The sequence below is a fragment of the Centropristis striata genome, chromosome 13 (genome assembly GCF_030273125.1).
Source record: "Centropristis striata isolate RG_2023a ecotype Rhode Island chromosome 13, C.striata_1.0, whole genome shotgun sequence".
NCBI lineage: Eukaryota > Metazoa > Chordata > Actinopteri > Perciformes > Serranidae > Centropristis > Centropristis striata.
The window spans coordinates 2,903,353-2,919,119 of record NC_081529.1 but is presented as its reverse complement, the minus strand read 5'-3'; the positions used below and the strand labels follow the sequence as shown (position 1 = coordinate 2,919,119).

Sequence of the window (15,767 nt, the reverse complement as noted above, 5' to 3'; positions counted from 1 at the left end):
CAAATAATACTACAAATCCCAGAATGCTCTGCTGGTGTTTCGGCTTGAACACAGTAGATCAGTGTGGAGCAAACTGAGCAACAATTAAAGTTGTCTTTATGCACTTTTTCTTGCTAGTCCAAGGCTTGAATGGTTGCACATTCATTGAAGGATATTATTATTAGTCATTTGGTTTATTATTGTTATTTTATTCTTACATTTATTTTTAGCCTGTGGAAAAAGATTACTGTTAAATTTAAATTTAAAGAAGGCCGCATATAAAATAAAGGGACATACGATTTTTATTTAAATTTTATTTAAGAAATGAATGCCATTGATGTGTTTTTTTGTTTTATTTGATATATGATTTTGCATGTTTGCAATATTAAGTTATATCAAGCTTTGCTTGTTCCATTTCGTTTGAACTTGTTTAGGTCAATTTTTTCAATAAATATCAATGTTGGCCCGCGACTTTGTCCAAGTTTTAAATTTTGGCCCACTGTGTATTTGAGTTTGACACCCCTGTAGTAAAGACTCACTCTGGTCGGAGTAGTTCTTTGACTTGAGCTCCTGCTGTTTCCCCTGCAGCTCCAGAAACTCCACCTGCACCTGCAGGTCCTTCTTCTCAGCTTCCAACGCATCCTCAAATTCAATGAATTTCTGAAGGGAGAGACATGAACAAAAATTAGGCCTTAATAAAGCTGAAAATACATTCACAAACTGCATTTAAAGTGACAAGTTAGATTTCATTGTAATTGTTGTATATGGATTGAATTTTTGCAGTAATATGGAAACAGTGCACACTAAAATGAATATGCTTGTGGTTAGGGGCTGCTCAGTTATGGCAAAAATAATTTTGATAGTCAATATTGATAATTTAAAACAATTACAATTACTATTGATTTTAACATCAGAGATTCATAACTTTAAAAAATTAGATAAATACGTAAAACAATAAATATTATATACATTTAAATAAATCACATAAAAATAATAAATTAGATGAAAATAATTAACCTTAACCATTTTTGGCCTGTCAAATTTCTACAATGCATCTTTTTGAGTGATGCAATACTTTAAAAAAAGAGGGAAGAGTATAGGGAACCAATAGCAATGCTTTAATTTGTCACATGATCTCCAGGAGGCCATATTGAAAACCTATTTTGCAGACTTTTCCAAAGGAAAAAACGTTGCCATTTTACGCCACAAAAAAGCACTCAAAACGTCATTCCTGGCCCTTTTCCATCTGGAAAAAAAAAATTGCTACTCCAGACAAGAAACCGGTTAAAAAAGTTGCTTTTAGGAAGTTTTTAAATTTTAAATGTTTTGTATTGTACCCTGTTGAAGCTACTGAATCTTTTACACATGTCTATTAAATAAATAATTTTCAAATTGAAAAAAAAAACCCTCTCTTTTTCACTTGTGCAGCGCTGCCAGGCAACAAACCCCACTCCAAACATTTTTTCCCCTAACTGGCATCATAATGCGTACCACAGAGGGTTAAGATCAACCATGTTGTAACATTAGTGCACAACCTTTAATAAATTGGATCAAATTCATTGTAGTGCACTGCCACAACCTGCTGAAAACTCCTCAAAATGCATTCAACAAGTTCTGCCCTGCATCAAAGATCGACTTATAGTTTTTTCATGACAAACATTTATTTATACTCTATTTTTTAAAGCCTTTGCCTCTTACAGATTGGTTTGAGTTTCTCAACAGCTCTATAAAATACCCATGCACACATAAACTCAGTAACCGAGGAACAGGCAAACACAGAGCTTCCCCTTCACACTGCCTGTGTGTGTGTGTGTGTGTGTGTGTGTGTGTGTGTGTGTGTGTGTGTGTGTGTGTGTGTTTTAAATATAAAGCTGTTCACAATGACGTTCTTTTTTCAGTGCAGCAAGTCCACAAAGTCTTAATACTGTAATCCTCTGAACATGCAGCAGACATTCTGCTACAATATGTTGACCTTCAGTTATGATACAACCAATGTTTTGTTTATCCAGCATTGCAGAAATCAACACTTCCTACTTTGTTGTCGTATGAAGAGTGGATTTTAGCAGCAAAATGAACCAATTAGTCCTTTCAGCTACTGTCTCTGAAATATTACTCGCTGAAATATTACTCTTCTTGTTTGGCTCATCAAATCAACTTAATGATAAAAAAGGTCACTCAATTAAACGTGACTTCGCTTCCTATTATCAAGCTGAATAAATAACCTTCATAGTGTTTTGTTTTTGTAATTTTGCAACCATGGGAAACCAAGTTTATATATCAAAGATTCTGCCTACATACATTTATATTGTGTTTAGTATAGTGTTTAGTAGTAAGTATTTTAGTACACAGGGCTAGAGCTATTGATTATTTTTTATTATCTATTATGTAAAATACCAGAAAATAGATGATAATTACAATTTCCATTTTTTTTGCCATTTTTGCATGAAAAAATTACTTACTACTTAGTTACTTAAACGATAATCCAAATAGTGATGATTAGTAGGCTCATCATTGCAGCTCTAATTTCACACAAAAAGAACAACTCCTCTCTAAATAGATTGAAGCAGGGGTGTTTTCTGCTCATATTGGATAACTTGTTAAATTATAATGGCCTGACTGAAATGGCTTTATGCTGCACAGCTGTTCTACCTTCAGAGCAGCAGAGCGTAGCTTCATGACATAATATCCTGCACCTCGTCCCTTACGGACTAGAGACACATCCTGCAGTAAAATCCTTCAGATGCACTCCTCTAGCCCACACTTTCACCTGCAGCAGACTGCAAAAAAAATGCTCTTCTTCTTTTCTCTTCTTTTCTTCTTTAACATATAGCACTCCTTTAGCGATGACAGTTAGCTCTTAAAGTTATCTACTTACTTGATTCCTATGGTCTATGTCTAGTACCATCAGGTTGAATGCACTTATTGTAAGTTGCTTGGGACAAAAGCGTCTGCTAAATGACATGTAATGTAAAAAAAAAAAAAAAAAAATGCTCCACTCTCTAATCTCCAGAGCTTTAAGGAGCTCATTTTGTCTTTTTTTGGTCATTTTGTGTCTTTTTTTGGTCATTTCATGTCTTTTTGTATGATCTGAACTGTGCGTGTGAGATTCTGTTCAGTGAGCGGGGGTCGGGACAACATGCATGTTAAATTGGGGGTCCCGACTCAAAAAGGTTGAGAACTACTGATTTAAAGGATGAAAATCCGTAATGAAAAACAAGCCGAAATGAAATAGGAGTAACAAGGCTATTTTTAAAATGTGAGGAGTAGAAAGTACAGATAACTGTGTGAAAATGGAAGGAGTAGAAGTAAAAAGTCAGCTGAAAAATAATTACTCAAATAAAGTATGAATACCCAAAATGTATACTTAAGTAAGGTAACAAAGTATTTGTACTTCGTTACTTGACACCTCTGGTCGTCGTGGTGACTGAGTGAAGCTAATGTGTTTCCTGGTAAACCGTGGCTAAGTGCGTTTGACTGCAACGTGGTCACACTTCCGACAATTTACACCATGCACCACCTGAACATAGCACATCTCTGTTTGTTTGATGATTGATGATGATGAGTAGAAAATCTTGGGGAAAAAAGTTCTCGGATCACATGTCAAGATAGCAGTTTTAGAAAATTTTATTTGCGAGAATGCCAGCCAAGAAGACAGTCCGATGGATTAGTTCAGATATAAAAGACTGCTACATCTTTTAGCTTCAGACAGCCATCTGACTTACTTTTTTTGCAAATTAAAGTTTTTTTATCAGTTTGTACATAAGTGAATTTACAGACAAAGCATTTCAAAAAGATTTAAAGTTTCTCTTATTTCAGGAAATATTTCTATTTCAGCTCGGATCTTCACTCTTACCAGATCAGAAAATACAGTCATCTTTATATTCCTCTGATTATAACCCGTATCAGTCAATTTTAGTTAATCAGCTCCCAGGTCCGTCCGTCAGTATATTAATTAAGTCTTAATTATGTGTTTATTCTATTATGATTATTTAGGTTCATATTTTTACTTTTATTTGTTTGCATGAGACTTTTTGTTACACCTTAATTACTTTATGTCTTGAAACTAATGAGTTGTATTTAACATTGTAATTGGTTAAGTCAAATTTATTTGCTTGTTATAATTAAAACTAGAACTTGATAAGCTATTTTGCCCAATGCTGTTACTATTTATATTGTCTTGCTAAGTATCCGCCTTACGTGCTTTAAATCAATCATTGAATCAATCCTTTAATAATCAACGATCAATGTACTTAAGCAAATTACATGAAGCGAGAAGGTGAAAAAAGCACGGTCAGAGGCGGAGATGATCAATGTTTTGCTGTCGTCACTCTTTAAGGAGTGTTGGTGAAACAAAGTGATGGATGAGTCCCGCCAGCAGCCTCACAACAAGACAGAAAGCAACAGAGATGCTACAAAATGGCCGAGTTAGTTAACCTCACTCCAGAAACTGTAATCCTGGATATCTTGGCGACGGCTACACGAGCAGACAGGGAGCTGTGGCTTTGTTTACCATTATTATTCTCACATTTATTTTTAGTCTGTGGAAAAAGATTACTGTTAAATTTAAATTGAAAGAAGGCCGCATATAAAATAAAGGAACATACGATTTTTATTTGAATTTTATTTAAGAAATGAATGCCATTGATGTGTTTGTTTGTTTTATTTGATATTCGATTTTGCATGTTTGCAATATTAAGTTATATCAAGCTTTGCTTGTTCCATTTCGTTTGAACTTGTTTAGATCAATTTTTTCAATAAATATCAATGCTTTAGGATGTTTTCATTCAATGCAGGATTTCCCTCGAATTTCTCACATGGGAAAGAATAAAGGAATATCTTATCTTATATCAGAAAACCCCTAATACAGACACTTTTGGTTTCGGTTTTGGTATCAATGTTAAGCACGGTCAGAGGCGGAAATGATCAATGTTTTGCTGTCGTCATTCTTTGAGGAGTGTTGGTGAAACAAAGTGATGGATGAGTCCCAGCAGCCTCACAACAAGACAGAAAGCAACAGAGATGCTACAAAATGGCCGAGTTTGTTAACCTCACTTCAGAAACTGTAATCCTGGATATCTTGGCGGCGGCTACACGAGCAGACAGGGAGCTGTGGCTTTGTTTACCATTAGCTTGAGCCTAATAACCTTGTAATCTGAGCCGCTTTTTGCTCGTTGCTCCCAGTGTCTTGCGAGAGGGTGTGTTATTGTTTTCTCTCTCACGGCCCGTTCTTTGTATCAGCCTTCGCCTCCGTCCGATCCGGCCTGAGCGTTTACTCGATCATGCTGCAGCTTTTTCTAAACCTCCGTCTCTTTCTCTTTCTCTCTTTCTCTCTCTGCATTTGTTGTTCTGTCTCTGTTCCTCATAAGCACAAATCAGGTTACAGTGCCAGGCTGCCTCACTGAGCTCTGTGTTCTATTGATTTCCTATAACTCCCCGCCCCTCGCACGCCGTCCCATCCCCCATTATAGCCAGACACTGGCTGTTTATTTGTTCCACTCACAATTTTTATCACATAATTTGAGCTGAAGATGTAAATTGACTTCTCTCACTTGCTGCAAACATGAGACAGAGAAAACAGAGACAGCCAAAGACACTTTATGTTAAAGCAACTGCAAATAGTTTTTTAACTAAAACATGCCAAATCAGCAGCCATTTTTAAAAACAGATTAAAAACCAATCTTTTTTCAACAGCATTCGGTTGAAATGTGTACGTGTGGTTGTGGGAGTGGGTGCACATGTGTGAGTAAGTAAGTGTGTATGTGGTGAATATGGCATAGCTTGTCTACCTGCACTCTTCAATTAATTTGTAATTGATTTTTTCTAATTGTTTGTATTTGCTTGTTTTCTGTTTTGTTTTGTTTTTTAACTGTAATTATGTATATCCATTGTGAAGCACGTTGAGTCTGCCTTGTGCATGAAATGCGCTCTATAAATAAAGTTGAACTGAATTGAATTGAACTAGTTATGAAACGTTTCAGTGTCTCAGTTTAAACTGATGCCTCTATAAGACCTACATAAGCAATCAAAACCATCAGCAAGAACATTGGCTTTTTCTATATATATTTAATCTTAATGTCTGTCCTTGGGTGTCTGGTCAGATTCTCTGCAAAATCAGAGGAAACATTGTACAACACGCAGACCCAAAGAGACTAAAGCTCTTGTCATACTGCGTTTACACAAAAGTGCTGCATCAAGCTTTGCCGGCATTTCGCCGTAGGACATTCAGACTGATTCTGCAGCATCATAACATTGGCGTCCATTCAGACGGTCGTACCGTGTAACAGAGCAGCAGCAGTCTGTGTACGATGAGCAACGGCAGCAGTGAGTGAATTCAAAACAGTAATGGCAGAAGAACTGCCCGTCGTGCTGTCTCTCACTGTAGAGATCTACAGACTCAAGCTAAGTTGTTCTGCATCTTGCTGAACATTATTCGATAACTGTCAGACTCAAGTTAGAGGCCTGTTTCTGATGATATGGTCCACTGCCTCTCTTAGTACCTGAGTGTTGGTTGCATTACATTACATTACATTACATTACATGTCATTTAGCTCAGTAGTTCTCAACCTTTTTGAGTCGCGACCCCAAATTTAACATGCATGTTGTCCTCGACCCCCGCTCACTGAACAGAATCTCACACGCACAGTTCAGATTACCCAAAAAAAGAAACAAAATGACCTAAAAAAGGAAACAAAATGACCAAAAAAGACACAAAGTGATCAAAAAAAGACACAAAATGACCAAAAAATACACAAAATGACCAAAAAAAGACACAAAATGACAAAAAAAAAAGACACAAATGACCAAAAAAAGAAACAAAATGACCAAAAAAGTCACAAATTGACCACAAAATGATCAAAAAAAGGCACAAAAAAGACACAAAATGACCAAAAAACACACAAAATGACCAAAAAAAAATACATTCAGTGACCAAAAAGACTAAAACACATGAACACTTTAACACAGTGGAGACAGAGCTGACTTCCAAAATGATTTGGCGACCCCCAGAAATGATCTTGCGACCCCAATTGGGGTCCCAACCCCAAGGTTGAGAATAGCTGATTTAGCTGATGCTTTTGTCCAAAGCGACTTACACTTAGTGCATTCAACCTGGTGATACTAGCCTTAGACCACAGGAACCAAGTAAGTACATAACTTTTAAGAGCCAACTGTAATCAATACAGGAGTGCTATACGTTAAAGCAGTAGTTCTCAACCCCCATGCATGTTGTCCGCGACCCTCGCTCACTGAACAGAATCTCACAAGCACAGTTCAGATCACCCAAAAAAGAAACAAAATGACCAAATAAGACACAAATTGACCACAAAATGGTCAAAAAAGACACAAAATGACCAGTTCGTTTGAACTTGTTTAGGTCAATTTTTTCAATAAATATCAATGCTTTAGGATGTTTTCATTTAATGCAGGATTTCCCTCAAATTTCCCACATGGGGATGAATAAAGGAATATCTTATCTTATATCAGAAAACCCCTAATACAGACACTTTTGGTTTCGGTTTTGGTATCAATGTTAAAAAAACAAAAGACATGTTTGAACCTGTCGGCTTCTATTAATTAAAACAATAGTCTCAGTGGGCTCAGCTGCTACTGTTACCTGTTTTTAAGTGTTAATCCTTACAAAACAACCACATCTTTTACTATAAAGAAGCTTAAATATGCTGACACTGACATGTTAATGTAACAGTAAATACTCTCAATTAACAGCTTTAAGTGAAAACAAACTAGATCTCCACCACAGGGAGGAAATGAGCAGGAAGAGTAGATGATAAAAGACTAAAAGCTGAGCTAAGCTGATACTAGCAGGGCTGCCAGTGATATGCTGAGGCCTCTTTGGATGGGAGGAGGATTAAAGTTGCTTTATGACGCCTGCTGGATCCCACGGCTGCTGTTACACTGGTCAGAGAGAGGGGGGAGATCTGCTGGAGGCGGAGCTTGGCCGGTAATGTAATAGCTCCATATTGATGTCCACTTTTATTGTTTGTGTCCCTGTTCTTGCTCTGTTTTCAAGTGTAAACGCCCACCGAGAGTCCTGCTCACATGCTTCTTCTGTCAAAGATGTGCTGACTGTCCCTTTATCACCATATACTGTAAAAAAAAATGTAGTTTTTACGGTAAAAAAACGGCAGCTGTGGTTGCCAGAACTTTACCGTAATAAATGCGGTGCAACTTGTTCTAATATTACGGTAAAATGATATTAGCACTGTTGATTTCATGTTTAAGATTGCCATTTTATTCCATATTTTACCGTATAAATAAAACGTTTTTCCATTAAAAGAAATGCTGTTTTGCCACACAATTGACAAGAAAATACTTTATTAATGCCGCATAAATTAAAGATTTATTACAGTATATTTTTGTTAGATATATGGCGTTTAAAACAACAGTAAGAACAAGTATTTTTTACAAAAAATAAAAGCAAAAATTACAGTGATGGCTTATATATTAGCCTACAGTATATTGCCAGTGTATTTTACAGTGGAGTAATGTATTTATGTATTTATTTTAACTGTAAAAATACTGTTTGGGCTGATATATACATTTACAGTGTTTCATTGTTACTGAAACTGAATTAAACTATTTATCATTTTACGGTCATTTTTTACAATGTACTGCGGCTATGCTACCATGCTCATTGGGTGTTTGCATAGGGATTTGCATACATACAGACTGCAACTGTGCTGCATGGACACTTATGATAGGTATGATAGAAAAACGCTGAAACTAAATTATTTTCTCTTACTTATTGACATTTGTCTTGTATTTGTAATTGTTGTTAATTGTTAGTCAGTGGCGGTTCTAGACCAATTTTACTGTGGGGGCCAAGGAGGGGCCAGTGTAGAATCAGAGGGCCACATTAGCACATGAAAAAATGGCAAAGATGATATTTAAGCATTCAAAATCTTTGAATGTCTTGAAAAAGACACAAAATGACCAAAAAAGATACAAAATGACCAAAAAAGACACACAATGAGAAGACAGAATAACCAAAAAAAACCCACAGAAGACATAAAAATGATAAAAAAAGACACAAAATTACCCCAAAAACCCCACAGAAGACATAAAAATGATAAAAAAAGACACAAAATGACCCAAAAAAAAGAGACAAAATAACTAAAACAGGCACAAAATGACAAAAAAAAAGACACAACAACAGACACAAAATGACCAATAAAGACACAAAAAAGACACAAAAAAGACACAAATGACCAAAAAAACCCACAGAAGACATAAAAATGATTAAAAAAAAGACACACAAAATGACCCAAAAAAAGACACAAAATAACTAAAACAGACACAAAATGACAAAAAAAGACACAACATAACTAAAAAAAGACACAACAACAGACACAAAATGACCAATAAAGACACAAAAAAGACACAAATGACCAAAAAAGACACAAAATGACTTACAAAGACACGTAAAGACATGAAAAGGATTAAAAAATGGACAAAATATCCCTATAAGACTCCATAGAGTTAAACTATTATACAATGTACACATTCTGGGTTCCTTTTGTGTACAATGAGATATTGTTTGAACAAAAAAAGGTTAGAATTGTTCCTTTGTTCATTGTTATAAATTGATCATTTTATTATTAATTTGACACAGGGGCCACAGCAGGGGCCAAAGGCTTCTTCACAGGGGCAGTGGCCCCTGGAGGCCCCTGTGTAGAACCACCACTGTTGTTAGTATAAGTAAAGTAGAGGTGTATTTGCACTGTCAGTAGTAATAGTTGTAGTAATAACAGTAATTAGTAGCAGAAGAAGTTGTGAAAGTAACAGCAAAAACTGAGGTAAGTGCAAAGAAAATAAATAATGGTATTTAGGGCATAATAATGGTGATACACTATGTATAATGATAGAGGGGTTATGATTCAGTTTGAAAGTACACACCACCATATGCATAAAATCTGAGGACTTATTTTATGCAACCAGTGGGATCTGGATTTGCATTTTTCACAACAGTAGCACTACTTTTTGTACAATCTGTCTACTACGAATTGTTGCATGTAAACTGTTAATAGCAGCTGGCATCATCTCCATGAGAAAATATTACGGCAGCATGCCATTACACTTTGTTCAAGACATAAATACAGATATCTATTCCACCATATAAACTATTAATTAAAAATCTATAGTGTTTTTGAGAATTGATACATTATCACAAAAGTCCTTACACCCCTAACATACTTATGGTAGTATGGTTGTTATAGTGAATAAAAATGCTTTTATCTGTACATATATACATTTATATGACAGTTTGAACTAACTATTATAAATTAAATTATCCGTTTATTGTTTTACTATTTATTCTGTTTGTTTTGAGACATGTCTATGGTGAAACCAAAGAGGAATTTCCACTCAGTGGATAATAAAGTTTTTATATTCGTATTAAAAATCTTTGAGAATTGACACATTATCGCAAAACTCCTTACACCCCTAAAAGACGTATTGTAGCATGGTTGTTATAGTGAATAAAAATGCTTTTTTTCTGCACATATATACATGTATATGACAGTTTGAACTAACTATTACAAATTAAATTATCTGTTTAATGCTTAATTTGCTTGAACTTGCAAAGAACGATTTTGTCTGCATTGTATTGACTGTATATTGAGCTCACTATCTTGGCTGGACATGTATGGTATCACTGCAGTGTTCCTGAAAAGCAGATTTATATTAAAAGGGTATTTTATAAAGAACTTCAATTTTTTCAGATCCTTTGTTTGTTTTTGTACTTGAGTAAAATTTTGATTTGGGTGCATCTTTAGTGTAGTACTATATAAGAAGTTTCCCTTAAGTTTAATTATTATAGGGTTACAGATGTTCTGACCATCTTGTCAGAGGACAGGGTTTAAATGAATTAATGAAAATTAAAGTAATTTGCCTTCCTGCATCTTTACCTAACTTTTTTCATAGTTACTTTGAGTTTAATTCTCATTATCATGCACATCTTACAAGAAGAAAGAATGATTGACATATTCCTTTCTGTAGGACCTCTGTTGCCAAATTCTCATTTGTTTATCAAGGTGCAGTGGAATGACATAAAACATCTAACAGAATCATGTTCCTCTTTAAATACTTTTAAGACCAAGCTTTTTCTTTTTCATCTAGCTATGTAATTTAAGTAAAGTATAGTTACTTATAGGTTTAAGAGGGAGGGTCGCGTACACTGTAAAAAATAATCTCTTTAATTTACAGTAAAATACCGGCAGCTGTGGTTGCCAGAACTTCACCGTAAAAATTACAGTGGGTGGATTTTCTACTGTAAATTTAAATGTAAATATCAGCAAAAACTGTAATTTAGACTGAATTGTCCTGTTATTTTTAGGGTTAATGTGTCATTCATTTACACATCATGGTATTTCTCCATACATTTTGCATGAAAATGTTATATTTTTACAGCAAAACTGTGTTTCTTCCAGTCGATGACAGAAAAAAGTAAAAGTTTTGTGCTATTCTTTGATTTACGGTAATTAAAAGTGTGTAGTGTCTATTTACGCCCTATTTCTGATGTATTTGACAGTGTTTTACTGTTATTTCTACAAACATGTTTACAGTGTATAAGCCCTTTGGGCTTTTTGATCTTTCCTGCATTTTCTTTTACTGTTTCTTGTACTGTTATTTCCTAACGATTGTATGTTTTTTTTAAGTGCAAACAACAATAAATAAATAAATGATGTGAGCTGTGTGTGTGCAGTGCATTGATACTATAAATAAGCTCATGTCACAGGCCTAAACATGAGTCACATGTCTGGTGAAAGCTCTCAGATCAGACCACCGTGACTGTGGAGGAAGCAGCGTGAAACTGGATGTGATGCTGCGGGTAGGCAGTGGTGGAAGAAGTATTCAGATCCCGTACTTAAGTAAAAGTACTAATACAACACTATGACATTACTCCACTACAAGTAAAAGTCCTGCATTCAAAACTTACTTAAGTAAAAGTACAAAAGTATCAGCATCAAAGTGTACTTAAAGTATCAAAAGTAAAAGTACTTGTTGTGCAGAATGGACCCACTCAGATTGTTTTATATATTCTAAATATATTATTACATTATTTGTATTGATGATTTTATGCAAGCAGGGTTTTAATTTTGTAACGATATGACTCGTTTAAGTACTTAATATACTGTTATAAGATTTAATAAAATAAAAAAAGTCTAATCACCTTAAATTGATAATATGTTTTAGGTTGAATCTTGACCTGAAAAGTAACTAAAGCTCTCAGCTAAATGTAGTGGAGTAAAAAGTACAATATTTGCCTCAAAATGTAGTGAAGTAGAAGTATACATTTAGAGAAAATAGATAAAACAAAATTAATAAAACACTGTGAATTTACTCCACTACAAGTAAAAGTCCTGCATTCAAAACATACTGAAGTAAAAGTACAAAAGTATCAGCACCAAAATGTACTTAAAGTATCAAAAGTAAAAGTACTTGTTATGCAGAGTGGACACACTCAGATTGTTTTATATGTTCTAAATATATTATAAGATTATTTGTATTGATGCATTTATATAAGTAGCATTTTAATGTTGTCCAGATAGGACTAATGTTAACTACTGAACACACTGTTATGTTTTATAAATTTGCAATCATATTAAATCTTTTTTTCATGTTGAATCTGAAAAGTAACTAAAGCTCTCAGCTAAATGTAGTGCAGTAAAAGTATAAAGTTACATAAAATGGAAATACTCAAGTAAAGTACAAGTACCTCAAAATTGTACTTAAGGACAGTACTTGAGTAAATGTACTTAGTTACTTTCCACCACTGCGGGTGGAGGCCCTTCTTCATATGTGAGGAGGAGGTGACTCACCTCCTCTGCCTGCTTGCGGAGCGCTTTCTCCCGCTCGTACTGAGTGATGAGCTGCTCGTTGTCCTCCTTCAGCAGCTCCAGCTCCACCTCGTGCTCCTGGTTCTCCGTCAGCACCGCGTCCAGGTTCTCCAGGACGTTGACCACCAGAGGCATCAGCTCCTTCACCACCTCCTCGTCATAGCTGCGGATCAGCCGCTCGAACTCCCGGTAGATGCTGTTGGCCAAGCCCGACACCCGCTCCGACATCACGGATCCGGAGCCGTAGTCGTCCTGGTAGACCACCTCGTCTATCTGCAGCTCCATCATCTTGGCAGCTGGACCCGGCCTCTGTTTGGATCCAGATGAGGAGGCTGCTGCGCTCAAACTGTTTTTTTTTTTTTCCCAGGCCTCTTTTTAAGGCGAGCCTGTCACAAGGTTTGGATCCGCTCAGCAGCAGAAAAAGGGGAACATTCAATCACAGTCTTTCCTCAAATAAAACACTAAACACTCATGTTGCAGCAGCTGATTCGCTGAGCCACGACTGATTGTTGCACATAACCTTGAAATTACTGCCTGTAATATTTTGATGTAAAGCGGGCCCCCTCCTTCTCCACCACCAACCCGTTGTATCGCCTCCGGACGCGGCCCAGCTACAGCTCTCCCCCCGCAGAGAGCATCTGATCCGGGGAGCCGTGGGTGCGGAGTGGGCCAGCCTGTGGATCGGCCCTGGTTGAGCCCATGCCGGGGAGATAAATAAATGCCTTCGTCGATGATATTGCACCTGCCTCTCAGCAGCCGCAGACATGGACCCCGGCCATTGCTGGCAGGGGAAATAAATTAATTAATAAATAGGTAAATAAATAATCTCCCCGCCGACGCCCGATCCGCCTCTATAACGTCGTTTCCTCCATGTTTTGTTCCCCCTTCCAGCGGGCGGCCGACGCTCGGGCGGTGCTGGTGATGTCTCCCTGTGGGAGAGGCTCTCTCTCCCTGCTGTTCAGATGGAGGAGCCAGCTGACCGACTCTGGCTGACGTCACACCGTCTGCATTGAGCAAGTGGACTGACTGCGTCAAGGCAGGCAAGCCTGTACCGGAAACACGCGTCACGGTTTCAAAATAAAGCTCCAAATTCTGACCCTTCAATCAGTGGCGGTTCTAGACCAATGTTACTGTGGGGGCCAAGGAGGGGCCAGTGTTTAATCAGAGGGGCACATTAGCACATGAAAAAATGGCAAAGATGATATTTAAGCATTCAAAATCTTTGAATGTCTTGAAAAAGACACAAAATGACCAAAAAAGACACAAATGAGAAGACAGAATAACCCCCAAAAAACCCACAGAAGATATAAAAATGACAAAAAAGACACAAAATGACCAAAAAAGACACAACAACAGACACAAAATTACCAAAAAAAGACACAAAAAAGACACAAATGACCAAAAAAGACACAAAATGACTTACAAAGACATGTAAAGACATGAAAAGGATTCAAAAATGGACAAAATAGACTATAAGACTCCATAGAATTAAACTATTTTACAATGTTCACATTCTGGGTTCCTTTTGTGTACAATAAGATATTATTTGAACAAAAAAAAAAGGTTAGAATTTATCCATTGTTCATTTTTATAAATTGATCATTTTATTATTAATTTAACACAGGGGCCACAGCAGGGGCCAAGGGCTTCTACACAGGGGCAGTGGCCCCTGGAGGCCCCTGTGTAGAACCGCCACTGCCTTCAATTATAATCATGTTTTTTTTTCCCCCACAATATTTTTATTGAATTTTACACATTTATAGACAGCAGTGGAACATGATCACCAAGTTACATTTCTCATAGAAAAAGATACATCACATTTCACATATTCCACATAACACAAGTAAATTGACAAACAAAACCAGACAAAACAAAACAAAAGAGAGAAAAACAACAACAACAACCAAACAAACAAACAAAACAAACTCAGCAACAACTCAGCACCTCACAACCGAGTCAAGGTGAATGCGCACCCTGATTTGCAAGAAAGTTCAATAAGGGTCTCCACACTTTTTCAAATTCCTAATTATAATCATGTTAAATAATGATGAGTGCTTTTTAATTGATGTCAAACCCACAGTTAAAAGCGCCACTACACCAATTTTACACATCAAAAGGTCAGTTGACTCGTCAACAGGAGAGCTACATGTCCTATTTTAAAAGTTGTATAATTCTAACTGGCTGAAACTTTTTAAACACTGACGTTTTCATCCCATCCATCCCTATGGTTCATCCCAGTTTGGGTTTGGGGTCTATACATTTAAAAGAAGGCCTGTGTTACAAACTTGTGAAGCAGGCCAAGAGTGGCCACATTGACAAGAATTTGGCCACACATTGGCACATTTAAAGGCACCATACCTTGCACTGCTACTGCCACAAAAGGATCCTCAGCACAGGCCAAAAACTTGAGCTCTGGTCTGACTTAATTTCTTTCACCAGAGCTCTGTGATGCAATATCTCTCTTTTACCCCATATGTACACACACAAACACACATATATTGCAGTGGTGGAAGAAGTATTCAGATCCCTTACTTAAGTAAAAGCACTAATACCAAACTGCAGAGTTACCACCACTCAGATATTTAGTTATATATATATATGTATATATATATATATATATATATATATATATATATATATATATATATATATATATACATACACTACTGATCAAAAGTTTTAGAACACACCAACTTTCCCAGAATTTAATTGAAAATGATGCAGTTTAATGTCTCACTGTACTGAAATTAATGCACATTTGCAACATTTAAAATTCTTTACTGAGCATGATAGTGTTTTGAAAGTAAAAAAAAGATTCAAAATCACATTTTATGTTGGACTAAAGGACTAAAAAAAAGACACAAAATGACAAAAAAGACACCAAAAGACACAAAATGACTAAAAAAGACACAAAAAGACACAAAATGACTTACA

General features: G+C 36.2%; 1 protein-coding gene across 3 annotated transcripts in view; it reads right to left on the bottom strand.

The window, feature by feature from the left end:
- Positions 1-13,808, bottom strand: part of mapk8ip3 (mitogen-activated protein kinase 8 interacting protein 3) — a 55,122-nt gene extending 41,314 nt beyond the window's left edge. For all 3 annotated transcript variants that reach the window (XM_059348251.1, XM_059348252.1, XM_059348253.1), the window contains exons 1-2: positions 12,816-13,808; positions 519-639 (exon numbers count right to left, since the gene is read on the bottom strand). In XM_059348251.1, the coding sequence (XP_059204234.1) occupies positions 519-639; positions 12,816-13,121 (427 nt within the window). In that variant the 5' untranslated portion in view covers positions 13,122-13,808. The remainder of the gene's footprint in view (positions 1-518; positions 640-12,815) is intronic.
- Positions 13,809-15,767: the final 1,959 nt, after the last annotated feature.